The sequence below is a fragment of the Typopeltis vanoorti genome, chromosome 8 (assembly GCF_054136105.1).
Source record: "Typopeltis vanoorti isolate ZY-2024b chromosome 8, IOZ_Tvanoo_1.0, whole genome shotgun sequence".
Lineage (NCBI taxonomy): Eukaryota > Metazoa > Arthropoda > Arachnida > Uropygi > Thelyphonidae > Typopeltis > Typopeltis vanoorti.
The window spans coordinates 150,074,196-150,094,209 of NC_143556.1; the positions used below are offsets into that span (position 1 = coordinate 150,074,196).

Genomic DNA, 20,014 nt, shown 5'->3' on the forward strand with positions numbered 1-20,014 from the left:
TTTTTAAGGTTACCGAGTTTCGGGGCGAGGGCAATCCGCTTGTAGAAATCGATTAACTCGGGTATTGCTCGATAAAAGGCTTAGCAAAAGTTCCTCTACTAGTCTGCTAGAATCGAACTCACAATGCCCTTTCTTCTTGCAGAAATGCTGACCAGTTCCACTTATTATTATTATTATTATTATTATTATTATTATTATTATTATTATTATTATTATTATTAGTAGTAGTAGTAGTAGTAGTAGTAGTAGTAGTAGTAGTAATAAACCTCCATGAAATCAAAATTCTCATCGAGCGGGGACCTATTATTATCCACACACATAGTTTATCATACTGTGCTTTAGATATGTTCACTGTCACTGCGCACACTACACTCATAGGCAATGCATTCCAATGACTCATCACTCTCCATGCAAAAAAAACTGCTCATTTCCCTTTCCTGACATTGTCATTACATAGCTTCTATGGATAAACTCTTGTTCTCACCATGTCTTAACCTATTCTATGCAAAACCTTCCCCGAATTAATCTGATAATTATCCTTATCGGCTTATATGCCTCTATTATATCCTCTCTCCTATCCACCAATTTCCGCATATTGCATTTTCTCAATCTGCCGTCATATTTAACACTCTTGAAATCAGATGATCAGATACCATCTTAGTCAATCATCTGTGAACCTTTTCCGTACATCTTCAGCTTTTTAGAAACCAGGTGACCAAATCTGTGCAGAGTAAACCATATGTAGCCGATCAAATCATTATACAAGGGAACCATAGCATTCTTACTTCGACAAGTTATTACACATCATTTTCTACATCAATGGTTCCCAAAGTGTGAGCCGGGGTACCCTGGAGAGCCGCAGGTTTCTCAGAGGGGCGCCGCGATTACAAAATTTTCATATAATTTCATTTCCATTTTCCATTCATTGTGCTAGGACCCGACATCTAGCGGACCTGGTGCAAACCAGTAACTCACTTAGTAATAACTAAGACTCTAAATAGCTCTAAATGCTCTAAAGTCGACTTGTCCAACCCGCAGTCCGCATGCGACCCAGGATGGCTATGAATACGGCCCAACAAAAAATCGTAAACTTACAAACTTTATGAGATTGCGACTGAAAATACCATTAATAATACTACAAATACAATTTTAACATGCTATTAATTTATAAGCGATAAAGTTTTGAATAAAACACGTTCTTTAGCAAAGAGATTCATAAAATCATTCTCAAATAATTGTATTTATTCAAAATTACCGCCCATGCGAGTAGTTATTTCTAGACATAATAAATGGTGCGCTAGCGCTCTTACTTCCTACTTTAACCCCGCAATAGATGTCACTCTATGTGTGTGCGCCATGGGTACGCTGCTACGGCTTTCAATGTGCAATTGTAAACAGTCGAGTTGACACTGAAGAAAGGTGCAGACGTTACGTGTAACGTCTGCACCTTTCTTCAGTGTCAACTCGACTTTACGAAACTAACGTTACGTGTAACGGAATGTGGCGAGTGATTTTTTTAGTAGCAAACATTTGACGATTTGGTGATTATTAAACCTTGCTTTCTAATTTTCAATCTATTTTTTTTTTTTTAATTCCAGCATGGTTTCCACAGCGTCTCCAAAGAAAACCGAACCAAAAAAAAAAAAAAAAAGAAAAATTATAGAAGGAAGATTGTTCAACAAAAAGTGAACAGATGACTATTTTTTTTCGAGACAAATACTAAGGGAATTTGTGCCAGTTTTTAAATACAACAATTTGAAAAGGCATTACACGCAAAAACATTCTGGGAAATTTAGTGCGTATCAAGGAATGTGTCGTAAAGACAAAATAGCGGAAGTGAAAAAAGTCTATCATTTCAAAATTTTTTTTAAAAAAAGTAACAACTGAAATGGATTCTGTTGTAAAAGCTAGTTATGTGGTTGCAAACCTGATAGCAAAAAAATCAAAACCGTATGCCGATGAGTTTATTAAGCAATGTATGGAAAGCGTGGCAGATATAATTTGCCCTGATAAAAAAGGGGATTTTTCTAAAATCAGTTTGTCTCACCAGACTATAGCCAGGCGAATTGATGAAATAGCATAATCTATCGAAAAAGGTTTGGAGAGTAGAGCTTCTAATTTTAAATTTTATGCTTTGGCGATAGACGAAAGTACTGATGCTACTAATACAGCTCAATCAGCAATTTTGAATAGAGGTATTGATGACGAATATAATATCACTGAAGAAATGGCTTCTTTCGTGCCATTAAAAGACACAACTAAATCAAGAGATTTATAAGAAGCAGTGAAAAATATGTTAAAGAGATTTTCTTTGTCCATTGTGAGCATATCTGGTATAGCTACTGATGGTGCCCTGGCGATGATAGGTAAAAGAGATGGACTTGTAAAATTAACAGAAGACGACGCAGTTGCCTTTCAAAATTTACGTATGATGAAATATCACTGCATACTGACCAAGAAAATTTATGCACAAAAGCTTTAAAGTCTAACGTCATGCAGATTGTCATCAATGCTGTAAATTTCATAAGGACCAAGGGATTGATTCATCGCCAATTCCAGGAATTCCTTAAATTTATGGATGCTAACTATGGGGACAACATCATTTTCGTTTCGGAAGTAAGATGGTTAAGTGATGTAAAATGTTGAAAAGATTTTATGATTTGCGAAATGAAGTCAAGTCGTCTATGGAATCAAAAACAAAATTTGTGCCAGAACTTGACGATGAAAACTGGCTCACAGATTTGGCATTTTTAGTAGAATTTACCGCTCATTTAAATGAGTTATACATGCGTCTTCAAGGTGAAAACCAACTGATCAATACAATGTTTCAAACTATAACAGCGTTCGAAATGAAACTGAAACTATGGCAATCTCAAATTAAGGCAACAATTTTATGCATTTCGACACGTTGGCAAAACATGTTCCTGTGAACAACGAAAAATGTACCGCCTTGCGTTTCGATTTGATACAGGAATTTGAGAACAGGTTTTAAGATTTCCGAAAAAATCATCAATCTTTTGGTATATTTGCGACTCCATTTTCAGTCAACATAAATATATTACCTGCCAATTTTCAAATGAAATGCATAGAGCTGCAATCTGACATTTAACTTAAAGAAAAATTTGATCATGTCTCTTTACTGGACTTCTATAAGATATATCTTCCCAGAGAAAAATATCCCTCACTTCACAATCATGCCTTAATCATGTCATAGCTGTTTGGAAGCACCTACATTTGTGAGCAGCTATTTTCAAGGATGAAGCACACGAAGAATAAAACTAGAACCAATATATCTGATGACAACTTGAGAACTCACTGAGAATTGCAACCACTTCCATCGAACCAAATATCGAAGCATTAGTGTCTCAAAAACAATGTCAAATATCTCACTAATATCATGTTGCTGTCTTGTCTTTTACTTTTATAATAAAAAATTCATGAATTAATGAAGTTTAAATTACTTAAATATGTTAACTATGTATTCTACGTTTTTTTTTTGCTCATCAGCTATCGTTAGTGTTAATGTATTTTATGTGTGGCCCAAAACAACTCGTCTTCTTCCAATGTGGCCCAGGGAAGCTAAAAGATTGGACACCCCTGCTCTAAAGACTAAAAAATATTTAGAGCCTTTGTAAAAACTGTTTGCAGAAGCCTCTATAAATGGTTACTAGATGGCGCTCTTTAATAATTAAGTTTCTCGATTGTTTTAGTAATTTCTCGAACTTTCTCGGTAATTTGTGATCGTATATAAATAGTTGTCGGTTTATTCTTATTCTTCTTATTATTGTTATTATTATTTTAACGGTGTCTCAATTGAGTCAAAAGACTCACCGCGGGAGACTCGACATTGACACACTAACCATTATTTACACAATACCTGTCATACCTCTCCTTAAATTCATTCACAGATGAAGCATTCACAACCACCTCTGGTAAAGCATTCCACCCATTCACAACCATCCAAGTAAAAAATCTAGTCCTAACACCCTTGTTAACCACACTCTTACACAATCTCCAGGGATGGCCCCTCGTTCTCTCACATCCTGCACCGGTCTTAAAAATATCATCAGTATTAATCCTGTAAAATCCTTTTAACAATTTAAATACCTCTATCATATCTCCTCTCCTACGTCTATCAGCTAGTTTTTGGAGCCCACAGATCATCAATCTATCCTCATAGGGAACATCCCACAGACCTGCAACTATCTTTGTAACCAACCTCTGAATCCTCTCCACCACTTCCGCATCACCAAGAAATCCTTGCGATCAGATCTGTGCACAATAGTCCAAGTCTTGAATTAGTTTTCGGAGATTGTAACAATGAATATGGAAATGATTTAGTCAAATGAAGTTTTTGAAATATTTCTTCTCTGATGTATTTTTAAAAATGGGTCGGTTTTTATTAAACAGTAATAACTGATTTGAGAGAGAAAATAAAGAGGTCACACCGTTAAATAGTGGCAAGAGTGTGAAGAAGCGTAAATATCGAAAATATGATAACAGTTATTTGGACTTTCGTTTTACGTCGAAGATGTGAATGGTCAAGGGAGGCCGCAGTGTACTGCGAATGACAGTTTTGGCACCGAAGTGTATGCTACCAAGTAAGTTGAAACGCCATTTAGAAACCAATCATCACAGCATGGTTAGTACAACTCGTGAGTACTTTACCAGAAAGTGAAAAGAGTTAAATCAACAAAATGTAGTTTTTATAAGTAGACGCCAATACTAAGCAATGCTTTCCTAGCATCTTACAAGCTGGCATATGGAATCACAAAATATAAGAACCCTCATACTATCGCAGAACAACTCATTCTACCGGCTGCTGTAAATATGTTGAACATTATGATCGGTGAGTCTGCTGGGAAGCTGCGTTCAAATGTGCCTTTGTCCAATAAAACCACCACGCGCAGAATACAGCACTTAGCGAAGGACCTCATTGGTCAATTAATTGAAAATGGGAAGGAATTTGAGTTGCAGCTGGATGAGATCACAGATAATAATAATGATGCTCACTTGATTTCCCCTGTACGGTTTATAGATGGTAATAACATTGTGGAAGACCTTCTCGTTTGTAAAAGTATCACTGCTGATGCTAAGCACAAGACTTGTTCGAGATCCTTGATACTTTTATATCCGAAAATAATTTGAAGTGGACTAAGTGCGTTGGTATCTGTACTGATGGTGCTCGTTCTATGTCCGGCTGTTATTCACAGGGAAGCACTCGCGTCAAAATATCAGAGTCCAATTGAACCAGGTCTTAGAATATGTACTGAATGTAGTAAATTTTATAAAAACTTGGGCGTTGAAGGCAAAGTTTTTCAAAAAAAACTCTGTGAGGATCTGGGATCCGAGCACATGCCTTTATTGTACTACAGCACTTCGCGATGGCTCTCTGGTGGTAATGTTTTGTATCGTACGTTTGAACTGCTACAGGAAATTTATATTTTTCTTAAAGGGGAAGACCACAAGTATACCGAAAATTTTGAGAATGAAGATTTTCTTGTAAAACTATCATACCTTTGTGATATTTTTGAAAAGATGAATGCTCTGAATCTCTTCCTGCAGGGTTATAACATGCACCTTCAAAAGTGGATTCATAAAATTTCAGCGAAATTTTCTGAATTGACTTTTGAAGTCGATTCAGAAAATTATGGAAAAGAAAATTATGAAAAAGATGAAAAAAAATGAATGAAGACGGAGGCATAGAATGTTTCCCCTTGTTGCAACAGTATTTGAAATCCAATTTTGAAATCCAACAGAAATCAATTTTTGAAGAACGCTTATCACAGCTTATCACCTGGGTTGAGAAATATTTTCAAAATGATAATATCGATAAATTTGCATAGATTCAAGATCCATTAACCATGCTACCGGCCAAGACGTCAAGGTTATCATGAATGCGAAATGCATGTTAAAATTGTAATACCATTGATTTTACATTGAAATACATGATGGATACGAAGCGTGTGATGATACGTATTTGATCCATAATGGCTGGTAAGGTGGTTAATACCAGTGCTCTATCTGAATTTACTGCTGCAGAAGAAGAGAGTCTTATTGAGTAGTCTTAGAACAATACGTTGAAAGTAAAATTTAGGCATGGAATTAACTGAATTTTGGATATCCGTGAAAGATGAATATCCCTTTCTGAGTGAAAAAGCTCAGAGAATGTTAACTCCATTTGCGACGTCTTTTTTGTGCAAAGCTTGATTTTCGGCGGTCGCCATCATAGAAACTAAGTATCGCGCGAAAATCAATGTGGAGAAGGATGCGAGGGTGGCTGTATCTAGTTTGAATCCAAGATTTGAGAAAATGTGTGGTGATCACCTTTAATTAAAAAAAGGACACCCTTTAATTAAAAAAATTCTTTTTTAATTAAAGGGTTACTTTTAATTAAAGGGTTTACAACTCCTATAGGTAAAGATGACCTCGCTATTGCTTCTGCCTGGTATCTTCATGTCTGGGCCTGGCTCCCTCTGAAGAGACCTCAATAAAGGTCGAAAATAGTCTAGGTAGCGGCCCTTCCCTTAATGCATAACATTATACATATCCGTTAGGATATGTTTTGCATTATGGGAGATATTGAGATAGGAGTGACGTTTGCTTGGCCCACATATGCTACGAGTTTCCAGGTGTTCTACTACCTGACCCCAGTCCTGAAGATACTTTCAGGCGCAAACTTTGTTTGCTCACACTTGGATAAAGGATTAAACTAAATTTATTATAGTCTAACCAAGTGAAAAATAAACTTTCAACATCTTTCTCTAAATCCAGAGTAATTTTATAAAACGGTGGTACACCTTTGGGCAACTCCTATAGGTAAAAATGACCTCGCTATTGCTTCTGCCTGGTATCTCCACGTCTGGGCCTGGCTCCCTCTGAAGAGACCTCAATAAAAGTCGAAACTAGTCTGGGTTGTGGCTCTTCCCTTGATGCATAATATTATACATATCCGCAAGAAGATGTGTTTCTGCATTATGGGAGATACTGAGATAGGAGTGATATTAGCTTGGTCCACCTTTTCTACGAGTTTCCCAGTGTTGTACTACCTGACCTCAGTCCTGAAGATACTTTCAGGCACAAACTTTGTTTGCTCACACTTGGATAAAGGATTAAACTAAACTTATTACAGTCTAACCAACTGAAAAATAAACTTTCAATTCTAACTGCTGACTTACAACTCAAATAAAGACTATGTATTGCTTGATATAATTCTCCATGGACACCATATATGTGTAGTGTTTTGAATAGCTTCTTCATTGGCACCTTGTCAGATGCCTTTTCTAGATCGACAAGACTTAAATACAAATCTTTGTTATGTTCCCATGATTTTTCAACTATTTGTCGTAAAGTGAAGATCTGATCCTGACAGCCTCTATTTGGCCTAAATCCAGCTTGTTCTTCACCAATCTTTTCTTCCACAGTTCTTCTCATCCGTTTCTCAAGTATACTTGCATAAATCTTACCTGATGTAGGGCACACTCAGTAGGGAAATACCTCTGTAATTCTCACATTCAGTTTTATTTCTCTTTTTATATATGGGTACCATGAGAGCTCTACTCCAATCATCGGGAATTCGTCCTTCTGTCCAGGAATTCTGAACTATGCAGTATAAAGTATTCAGTATAAACTTAGGTAGTTAAAATGTATTTAAAATTATTTTTATGGTTTAATTTTGACTTAATTATTCCATATTAATATTATACATTATTATTATTATTATGCATGCTTATTTCTCCTAGATATAACTCTATCGTTAAAAAATAAATAAATAAAAACGTTTTTCATTAGTACTCTTAACACAAAATAATTCAGAGTCGGCTAACTTCGCGTATAATCGTGTCCATGTGAGGTATTCTTCCACTGTTCTTTTAACGTTACAAATGGATTAATTCGATTCATTTACATTTAGAACGTTATGTTTTTAATGGAATAGCTCATTTTGGGTTGTTTGTGACATATGTAAGGCTAAAGTTTCGGTTTCGAATATTATTTATTGATAGCTTGACTTAAATCTGCTTGTAAGATATCATATTTAAGTACTCTTAGGATCACTAATTTTCATTTATTTTTTTAGTTAGTTTTGTTAATGAAATATACATGTTATGTGTCCGATATAATAAAATTCCTTGTAGTCATAGTGTTTCTCCTTCCCCCGAAATCCTCGGTTTTTATTATTAATCGATAGCGGACTTTTCATATTTTATTGTTTTGTCACATAATTTATTATTTTTTTTTCTTTGACATTATTGGATATAATTAAGAATTGATTCCTGTTATTTTATTTTACAGTACATGAGATGGAAGTTGAAGAAGAAGAAGACAGTTATATCCCACTTACAATTTTAGACATCCCTTGGAATGATATATTATTTGTTTATGTTCTTCCGTTACTTAGCTGGCAAGACCTCTTTCGAATGAGAGAAGTATCTACAGAAATTAAAACATTAGTGACAGAATATTTTAAATCTTGCCAGTATATTGATCTCTCAAGTGTTAGTAGTAATATAACAGCTCAAGCTTTTCGTGTAATCACTAGTGGAGCAAACAGTATTCAAATTTTAAATCTTAGAAACTGTAAATGGGTAACAAATGATCATTTGAGACCAGTATTGGATATTAATTGTTCCATTGCGGAATTAGATATTTCTGGATGTTCTGCAGTTACTAGTCCTAGTCTTCAGATGTTGGCACTTAAGTGCAATAGGCTGAGAAAACTTTCTCTTCAGAACTGTCATTGGGTGAGTGCAACAGCAGTTATGTCTCTTGCTGTACAGTGCCCTGAATTGGAATATGTAGATCTTACTAGTTGCTGGGAAGTCACTGATGAGGCAGTTTGTGAATTAGCCACTCATTGTCTAAGGTAGTTAGTTATTGAATAGCAATATAAATGTGTTTCTTCTGTTATATTGATATAATGTATATCGAATTTTAACTTTTGGTTCATTCATTGCATCCATAATATTAAAATTCTAAAGCAGTACACAGAATTTCTACAGATATAAAATCTTTAATCTGATTTCCCAAAAACTGGCACTTCCGTCAGAACAGTATTACTTTCTTTAGTGTGTGACATATCACATGATAATAAATTTTTTTTTTTAAGTTTCAGAAAGTATGTTTTAATTATGCAGAGTTGTTTCACCTAGGTGACAAAGTAAATTATACTTTCCAAGAAATTATATTGTTTAATCCTTTATCTAAGCATAAGTCTTCACAACTCGGCAGCTTGTATGCAGAAGCTGTTGAATTGTCATTATTTGCCTAGATGCAAAGTTCAGCCCCTGTATACAAGTAGCCTAGTCATTAAGAAACTTAATGCACAGAATTTGTTTGCTTACATTTAGGTAAAGGATTAAACAAAATATAATTTCTTGACAAGTACAATTTGCTATGCTAGATTTTAAGTTAATTCAAGCTTCATATCATTTTAAGACTATTAGTAAAAATCTCTGTTAAAAATTATATACAGGGTGGCCCATAAATCATGAAGGGATTTAAGCATTTAATAACTTATTTATTAATTATTTTCATTCTCCTATTTTTGTTATAATGAAATACAGAACCTGGAGATCTTCTTTTTATTAGTTCAAAAAACAACAACCCTGAACAATAAATGCCTTCCATTTTTGACTTCATAAAGACGAGGCTTTCTGCAGAATGTTCTGTGATGACTGTTAATGTTTCTGGTTGCAGTGCCCCAATTTCATCACAAGTGTTCTCCTTCAGCTGTTTGACTGTCTGGGATTTGTTCGCATAACACTTTTTCCTTCAGGTAACCTCATAGAAAGGAAGAGCTTCCAGATCTGGAGAACATGATGACCAATTAATTGCAGATCTTTGCAATATTATTTACTTGGCAAAAATGTGCCCAAGGAGTTCCATTGTGACTCTAGTGATGTGGTTTATTGTTGGGTTGTGAACTTTTCCATGGTTGATTTCCCAAATGTTCCTTAGAATATGTGAAAAACGTAAATGAAAAAATTAATAATCAAAAAGGTTATTCACATTTTAAGCCCCTTTGTGACTTATGGGCCACCCTGCATTATTATTATACAGCAGTGGCATTGCGTACCCATTTAGGTAGGGTGTGCTGTCGTGTGGCTTATGTTACCCATACTACAAAATTCACATCAGTTTGACCATATGATATGATTGCATTTTTATTGATGTATGAAAGTTTTAAGAGTGCATAGTGCATCAGCACTCAACTTAATTGGTCCAGTGCAATTAATTGTAGGATTACCTTTAATACTTGAATTTATATCAATTAATATAAATTTAAATATTTAAAGCATAAAAATCAAATGAACAATAGCTATGCTTCATACGTGCATTTATGTGAGAAGCACAAAATCATTATCATCATGCTTGTCAAGGATAGAGGATGTCTTTTCTTTTATCTAACAGTTTGTAATTTAAGGCTTGTTTTGGTAATCCTTTTGCTTTCATTCTTTCAACGTGTTCCATCCATTTATGTTTGTATTTTTTAATTTTTTCTATTACTGATTCCTGGTTTAATTCTTTCGTAATTTCTTTTGTGATCAAATATAGTATACTTTGCAGTTTTTCATAAACTTCATTTCACCTGTTATTAATCTTTGTTTGTCTTTTTGTTTTATTGTCCAGGTTTCACTTCCATACAATAGGATTGGTGGGCTAATGTATTGTATACTTTTAGCCTGATTTGTTTTTTACTAGGTTAGATTTAAATATAGAGTTAATTACACCTGTTATTTTTAAATATTGTCCATGTGGTTAGCCTAGTGGCTACTTTGCTTCGCAACCATATGCTTGGGGAAGGAGTTTCCCAGGTTCGATTCCTGACAGTGAGTCAGGAGCTGAAGGTTCTTCCTCGACCATAACCAAGTTAGCCAGTCTTGGACAGTAGGGTTTTTTCTCCAGTTTATCTTGGGGTTTTTCATCCTGCAAAGCAGTCAAACTGGCCTTAAGAACTCAACAGTACAGAACATAGGATACACCAGGGCGTAGGGCTGACCACCTTATCCTGTGAACAGTTTGAGATCAGATGATTATTAAACCCTATACAATGCAAGGTAAAAGATGGAAAAAGGAAGATGAAATGAGATTTTTAAATATTTTTCAATTTTTAGATTTTTATCTTTTTTCATTTTCATATGTAATCATACATCCTAGGTAGTTAAATGAATTCAGCTATTTCAAAATCTTATCTATTACTATTTTAGTTCATACTGGATCTTGTCCTTTAAAAGCCATTGTTTTCATTTTTATCTGTAGATATTATCATTCCATAATCTTTGGCTATCTCATTTAAATTTAAAATACCTTTTTTAAGTTAGGGAAGCTTAACGGTCAAAGCTGTATAACTGAGAGGAGACCTCCACATAGCCTTTAAATGAATGCGGAGAACTGACCAGGGCTTCTGACCTAATGTCCAATCCTTACCTTCTCGTTGTGCACCCTGTTGGGTATCTACCTGGATACTGAACAAACGAGGATGGGCTGGCAATTTGGGATTTAGCGGACCAAATTCTATTCTTATTGGCTTAAACCAGTATACAAAATGATGGTACAACATGACAAAATTTCATGCCAGCTAAGGCGTCGCCCGGTTAAACAAGGCTCCTCTTGTTTTCGCCAGGGAACCAGGGCGAACAGCAAAAAGTCAGCTACTGGAACAAATCTGAAAGCACACCCCAACTCAACATCACCAGAGATAAAGATCGGTTTCTATCAACATAAGAAGCTGAAATGGCAAAGAAATGGAGCTAGCTGAGGAATTAGATAAGTACCAGATCGGCATAATTGGGTTGACTGAAACAAAAACTGGTGAGATCTTTCTCAGCAATAAATACAAAATGTTATATTCAGGAAATGACAATCAAGGAAAAGAAGGCATAGCCATAGTATTCAACACAAAATACGAGGCTAATTTTCTTGAATGGCAGGCAGTCTCAAGTAGAGTTATGTGGGCTAATATCAGAATGAGGAATTGGACAATGAGACTTATTTGTGCCTATGGTCCCACAGAAGGTTCTACTAAGGTAGAAGTGGAGGAATTTTTTAATGCTTTAGAAAAAGCAACTGACACAATGAAAAATGATGGTACAACATGACAAAATTTCATGCCGGCTGGGAGCGTAGCCCGGTTAAACAAGGCCCCCGTTGTTTTCGCCAGGGAACCAGGGCGAACAGCAAAAAGTAAGCTACTGGAACAAATCTGAAAACAAACCCCAACTCAACATCACCAGAGTTAAGATCGGTACTATCAACATAAGAAGCCTGAATGGCAAAGAAATGGAGCTAGCTGAGGAATTAGATAAGTACCAGATCGACATAATAGGGGTGACTGAAACAAAAAAGACCAAAACTGGTGAGATCTTTCTGAACAATAAATACAAAATGTTATATTCAGGCAATGACAATCAAGGAAAAGGAGTAGCCAAAATATTCAACACAAAATATGAGGCTAATCTTCTTGAATGGCAGTCAGTCTCAAGTAGAGTAAGGGGGGCAAATAAGAGAATGGGGAACTGGACAATGAGACTTATTTGTGCCTATGGTCCCACAGAAGGTTCTACTAAAGTAGAAGTGGAGGAATTTTTTGACGCTTTAGAAAAAGCAACTGACACAATGAAAAAGGAAAAGTTGGTCCTTGTTGGGGATCTAAATAGCAGAGTAGGAAATGATTGTGAGACATATAAAAATATTTTGGGAAAATTTGGAGAAAAGAACAAAGCAAATAATAATGGAAAATATCTGTTGGATTTCTGCTCAGGACATGGACTGGTTATTACTAACACCATGTTCCAACATAAAAATGTGCACAAATTCACATGGAGAGAAGAGGCTAGGAATAAGAAAAGTCTCATTGACTATGTTATTGTTGATAGTTATGTTTTGTGGTGCAGGACACCAGAGTGTACAGAGGATTTGAAATTGGAAGCGATCACTATTTAGTCTTGAGCAGGATAAAATTGAATTTCATATTGAAAAGAATAACATGTAAGAAAGTTTTAAAGCGAATAAAAGTTGAGCAGCTCTCAGATGTGAACTGTAGACTAAAATACAGAAAGATTATTGAAAAGAAAATGAAAGAGTTTGAGAACAGGAATCAAACCTTGGAGATTCAGTGCAAACTCTGAAGAAAACGATCGATTCTGCCAGAGAGGCATGTGGTGAGGTTGTGTGCAAGGATAAAAAAATCAGAACTCCCTGGTGGACACAGGAAGTTAAAGAGGCAGTGAAGGAAAAGAAGAAAGCATATTAAAAGTTCCTGGCAAATAAGTCAGCTTTTGCTCTTACAGAATACAGAGACAAATGTAAGAAAGCTAAACAGTGTGTAAAGCTAGCTAAACAAAAGTCATGGGAGGACTTTGGCAAGAATATAGAAAATAAATATCAAGAAGGTGGCAAAATATTCTGGAGGTTGTTGAAGAAGCTTAGGAATGGAGGAAAGAGTGCTGTAAAAGGAGTTAGAGATGATAAAGGTGACATGAAAACAGGAGAAAAAGATATCCTTGAAGTATGGAGTAATTACTTTGAAAAACTGCTAAATGAAACAAGCAGTGATGACAGCACAGTGATAAAAAACACTGACCAGGCATGCAGTCAGGAATACATATCCATACTTGAAGTAGAAAAAGCCATCAAAGGCTTGAAATGTGGAAAGTCAGCAGGAGTAGGTGATATTCGACCAGAAATGCTGAAGTATGGTGGTATAAAAGTCTTATAGTGGCTGCTGCATAGTTCAGAAAGCCTGGACTGAGGGACGAATTCCCGATAATTGGAGTAGATTCTCATAGTACCCATATATAAAAAGGGAAATAAAACTGAATATGAGAATTACAGAGGTATTTCCCTACTGAGTGTTCCTGGCAAGATCTATGCAAGTATACTTGAGAAATGGTTGAGAAGAATTGTGGAAGAAAAGATTGGTGAAGAACAAGCTGGATTCAGGCCAAATAGAGGCTGTCAGGATCAGATCTTCACTTTACGACAAATAGTTTAGAAAGCATGGGAATATAACAAAAATCTGTATTTAAGTTTTGTTGATTTGGTAAAGGCATAAGACAAGGTGCAAAGAGAGAAGCTATTCAACACGCTTCAGTTATATTGTGTCAATGGGGCATTATATCAAGCAATACTTAGTCTTTATTTGAGTTGTAAGTCAGCAGTTACAATTGAAGGAAGTACAGGAAAATGGTTTAATGTTAAATCTGGTGTGAGACAAATGTACATTATCCCGTCTGTTATCCATTATCTATATGGATCACATTATGAAGGAAAGTGGTATTAAACCTGATATCAAAATTGGAGATGTTAATGTCAGCTCTTTGCTTTATGCGGATGATGTTATACTTCTAAATAAATCCGCTACAAGTTTGCAAGATTCTCTGACTAAATTGAATAGCTGATGTAATAGATATGGTATGAAGGTCAGCGATAAAAAGACAAAGACAATGAAAATAGGCAGAATCATTGAAAATGTCAACTGTGTTGTGAATGGAGAACCTGTGGAACAAGTAAAACATTTCAGCTACTTAGGTACGATTTTTACTGAAGATGGTAAATTAAATATAGAAATAGACAACAGAATCAGCAAAGCTGGTATGGTGGGAAGTCAATTGAATAAATTCATATGGAATAAGAGAGAAATTAGTCAGAACACTAAATTAGCTGTATACAAGACAGCGTTCAAACCAGTTTTAACTTATGGATCTGAGAGATGGGTCAGAAGTAAAACACTTGACCAAACACTAGAGACCACAGATATGAGAGTCCCGAGAAAGATTAGAGGCGTGAACAGATGGCATCAATGGCAATATCATATTAAAAATGATATTAGGAAAGAACTTGACATTGTCAGCATCCAGGAATGCTTTAGCAGAGCTAATCTCAGGTGGTATGGTCACTTAAATAGAATGGGAGAGGAAAGATTAGCAAAACAAGTGTTCTCTGCCAGGTTGGCAGGAAAACGACCCAGAGGAAGACCAAGATATAGGTGGATTGATACGGTACAAAGTGCCTTAGACGATAGAAATATAAGATCTGATAATGTTGGAGTCTTGACAAGTAACAGACTGATTTGGAGGAAAATTGTAGATAGGAAGTTAGTAATGATGTAAATTTTTCATGTAGTACTGTCATATCCTGTACACCCCTTGAGGGTACATGGCAGGAATGTGATGATGATGACAATGAAAAAGGAAAAGTTGGTCCTTGTTGGGAATCTAAATAGCAGATTAGGAAATGATTGTCAGACATACAAAAATATTTTGGGAAAATTTGGAGAAAAGAGCAAAGCTAATAATAATGGCAAATACCTTTTGGATTTCTGCTCAGGACATGGACTGGTTGTTACTAACACCATGTTCCAACATAAAAATGTGCACAAATTCACATGGAGAGAAGAAGCAAGGAATAAGAAAAGTCTCATTGATTATGTTATTGTTGATAGTGATGTTTTCTTCTTGGTGCAGGACACCAGAGTTTACGGAGGATTTGAAATTGGAAGTGAATTGAAAAGAATAACATATAAGAAAGTTTTATAGCGAATAAAAGTTGAGCAGCTCTCAGATGTGAACTGTAGACTAAAATACATAAAAGATTATTCAAGAAAAAATGAAATAGTTTTGAGAACAGGAACCAAACTTTAGAGATTCAGTGGCAAGCCTTGAAGAATACCTTGATTGATTCAGCCAGAGAGGGTGAGGTTGTCTGCAAGGATAGAAAAATCAGAACTCCCTGGTGGACACATGAAGTTAAAGAGGCAGTGAAGGAAAAGAAGAAAGCATATCAAAAGTTTCTGGCAAATAAGTCAGCTTTTGCTCTTAGAGAATACAGAGACAAATGTAAGAAAACGAAACACTGTAAAACTAGCTAAACAAAAGTCATGGGAGGACTTTGGCAAGAACACAGAAAATAAATATCAAGAAGGTAGTAAGATATTATGAAGGTTGTTGAAGAAGCTTAGAAATGGAGGAAAGAGTACTGTAAAAGGAGTTAGAGATGATAAAGGTGACATGAAAATAGGAGAAAAAGATATCCTTGAAGTATGGAGTAATTACTTCGAAAAATTGCTAAATGAAACAAACAGCACAGTGGTAAAAAACACTCAACGGGTATACAGTCAGGAATACATATCCATACTTGAAGTAGAAAAAGCCATGAAAATCTTGAAATGTGGAAAGGCAGCAGGAGTAGATGATATTCGACTAGAAATGCTGAGGTATGGTGGTATAAAAGTCTTACAGTAGCTGTACTGTATAGTTCAGAAAGCCTGGACAAAGGGTCGAATTCCTGATGATTGGAGTAGAGCTCTCATAGTACCCATATATAAAAAGGGAAATAAAACTGAATGTTTGAATTACAGAGATATTTCCCTACTGAGTGCTCTTGGCAAGATCTATGCAAGTATACTTGAGAAATGGTTGAGAAGAATTGTGGAAGGGAAGCTTGGTGAAGAACAAGCTGGATTTAGGCCAAATAGTAGCTGTCAGGATTAGATCTTCACTTTATGACAAATAGTTGCGGAAGCATGGGAATATATCCAAGAACTGTATTTAAGTTTTGTCAGTCACTTTGTCAAAAAGGCATATAACAAGGTGCCGAGAGAGAGAGAGAGAAGCTATTCAATATGCTACAGTTATATGTTGTCAATGGCGTATTATATCAAGCAATACTTAGGCTTTATTTGAGTTGTAAATCAGTTGTTAGAATTGATGGAAGTACAGGAAGATGGTTTAATGTTATATCTGGTTTGTGACAAGAATGTACATTATCCCCTCTGTTATTCGTTATCTATATGGATCACATTATGAAGGAAAGTGGTATTAAACATGATATCAGAATTGGAGATGTTAATGTCAGCTCTTTGCTTTGTGCGGACGATGTTATACTTCTAAATAAATCTGCTAGAAGTTTGCAAGATTCCCTGACTAAATTGAATAACTGTTGTAATAGATATGGTGTGAAGGTCAGAATTAAAAAGATGAAGAAAATAGGTAGAATTGTTGAAAATGTCAGCTGTGATGTGAACGGGGAACCTGTGGAACAAGTAAAACATTTCAGCTACTTAGGCACGATTTTTAGTGAAGATGGTAAATTAAATATGGAAATAGACGACAGAATCAACAAAGCTGGTATGGTAGGAAGTCAATTGAATAAATTCATATGGAATAAGAGAGAAATTAGTTGGAACACTAAATTAGCTGTATACAAGACAGTGTTCAAACCAGTTTTAACTTATGGATCTGAGATCTGGGTCAGAAGTGAAACTCTTGACCAATGACTAGAGACCGCAGATATGAGAGTCCTGAGAAAGATTAGAGGTGTGAATTGATGGCATCAATGGCAATATCATATTAAAAACGAGGATGTTAGGAAAGAACTTGTCATTGTCGGCATCCAGGATTGCGTTAGCAGAGCTAATCTCAGGTGGTATGGTCACTTAAACAGAATGGGTGAGGAAAGATTAGCAAAACAAGTGTTCTCTGCCAGGTTGGCAGGAAAACAACCTAGAGGAAGACCAAGATATAGGTAGATTGATATGGTACAAAGTGCCTTTGACGATGGAAATATAAGATCTGATAATGTTGGAGTTTTGACGAGTAACAGACTGATTTGGATGAAAATTGTAGATGGATGTTAGTAATGATGTAAATTTTTATGTAGTACTATCATATTCTGTACATCCCCATGAGGGTACATGTCAGGAATTTGATGATGATGATTCTTTAAGTTATCTGCAGAATTTGTAATTATTATTTGGTCATCAGCAAAAAGGAGAGTGTTTTAGTTCATGGTAGGAGAAAGTTTAATACCTTATTATTATTCAGGCCTCCATGGATTGAAAAGACTCATCGCGGGAAGTCCTCCCTAGGAAACACACAGTCTATCATATCACTCTTTAAACTCATTGACCCTTCTCGCTCTCAGCACTCTATCAGGCAATGCATTCCTTTTTTCAACCACCCTCAATGCAAAGAATCCACTCCTTACCCTCTTGCTCACTGTTTCCTTCCGTAACTTCCAGCGATGTCTCCTTGTTATCACTCCTTCCTGCTGTTCAGCCAAGCGAAATAACTTCCTAGTGTCAACCCTGTAACCACCTCTCAGCAGTTTAAAAGTCTCAATCATATCATCTCTCCTCCTCCTATCCACCAAACTCTGCAGTCCACATTCCCTCAGTCGATCCTCATAATTAACATTGTACAGTCCTGAAACCATCTTTGTTATCTGCCTTTGTAGCTTTCCACAGTTAATTTATCTCCTTCAACTCCTGGGACCAAATCTGAGAACAATAGTCATCAGAGTCTTATACAAAGGAATGATAATTCTTTTATACCTGCAGGTCAGCGTCCTTCTCATTATTGCAGCAATCCTCTGTTACCTTCACCACCTTTACAGTATGTCTCCTGAATTTCAGGTTTCTGTCAATCATCATCCCCAGATCTGTTTTCTCCTCTACTTCCTCCAGTACAGCTCCTCCAATAGAGTATGTAGCATCCCATCTATGTGTCCCATACCTCGAGACCTTACATTTTACTGCATTAAACCAACACCCCCAGTCATTTGCCGACCTGTCTAGCTTATTCAAATCCTCTTGCAGGGCTACTACATCTGCACTATTACTAATAATCCTTCCCAGCTTCACAATATAGGTCCCAGTTCTGGTTCCTGTGGGACCCCACTTTTAACCCTCTGCCTCCTTGAAACTGCCCCACCATATGCAACTCTCTGATACCTATCGGACAGCCAATCCTGAATCCAGTTGACCAACCTGACATCCAAACCCATGTGCTGCAACTTAAATATCAGTTTGTCATCATGTGGCGCCCAGTCAAATGCCTTCGATAAGTCCAAGAAAATGGAAGTATATGCTTTTCCGTAATCTTCTTTTCTTCTAACTTTATTATAAAAGGCTAGCATATTACTAAAACAAGAGCACCCCTTAACAAATCCATGTTGACTCTCACAGATAACATTACCCTCATCTGTTCAATGCTGTATACGATCCCTCACTAATTTTTCCTAAATCTTAACTACTGATGAGACACAAACTAGCCTATGATTAGACACTTCCAGTCCGCCTCCTCTCAGGGGCTCACGTTGGTGAGTACGAGCATGGCAAACCTGAGATGCTCGAGCTAAACCTGATCTTACTTCATACAATATACACTTGGTATATCATATCTGGAGACTGGTCTTCTGTTCTTCTTTCCCTCTACTCTCTCTTACTTCTTGCTCCTTCCCCCCCCCTAGTGCTATTAGAGCAACTCGAAGGCGGTAGAGTGACTCTTTCCTTGCAAACTGTAGTTTCCACTGTCTACTAAAAAAAAAGCTGCTGAAATCAGATTTAAGAGGGATGGTTGACACTTGACGAAAACTTAACCATTGAAACCGAATGAACTCTAACCAACCTGAAGATACATGCTTGCGCGGTCAAACAAGGATCGTGCCTACTATTAGGGGTCGAAGATAGTGAAGGCAAAAAATATGCAATTGGAACAAAACATCACCTAATAGACAGGAAGAACATAACAAGCATAGGAACATGGAATGTAAGAACTCTTTACCAGGAAGGAGTATTGGAAATACTACTGCATGAATTAGACAACTACCAATGGGAAGTGATTGTACTCTGCAAAACTAGATGGACTGGAATAGGAGGCAGAGGATGACCAAGATATAGGTGGATTGATACAGTACAAAGTGCCTTAGACGATAAAAATATAAGATCTGATAATGTTGGAGTCTTGACAAGTAACAGACTGATTTGGAAGAAAATTGTAATAGTAATGACATAAATTTATGTCATTACTATTACATTAGCGCAGTGATACAAGATGCGCAGCGGCAATTAGAGCACCTGCAAAACTCTTTCCAGAGTGATTCGGCTAACGTAAATAAACAGCGTGGGCGAGTTTCCAAAATGAAGGAGAGAGTGTTGTATGGTGACTCGTTATTAAGAGGAGTAATAGATGGGAGTAACTAAATCGTACTTACCGGGTGCGAAATTTAAGGATGT

The 20,014-nt window shown here is 36.2% G+C and overlaps 1 protein-coding gene across 3 annotated transcripts in view; it reads left to right on the forward strand.

The window, feature by feature from the left end:
* Positions 1 to 7,796: 7,796 nt before the first annotated feature.
* The window catches only part of jet (F-box and leucine rich repeat protein jetlag), a 70,705-nt gene continuing 58,487 nt past the window's right edge, over positions 7,797 to 20,014 (forward strand). For 2 of the 3 annotated variants that reach the window (XR_016548699.1, XM_090397009.1), the window contains exons 1-2: positions 7,893 to 8,021; positions 8,293 to 8,863. Coding sequence is in view for 2 of the 3 variants with exons in the window: in XM_090397009.1 (XP_090253135.1) it covers positions 8,301 to 8,863 (563 nt within the window). In the remaining variant the exon portion in view is untranslated. Of the gene's footprint in view, positions 7,853 to 7,892; positions 8,022 to 8,292; positions 8,864 to 20,014 lie in introns of those variants that run through there. The other variant, XM_090397010.1, reaches the window with a different exon arrangement.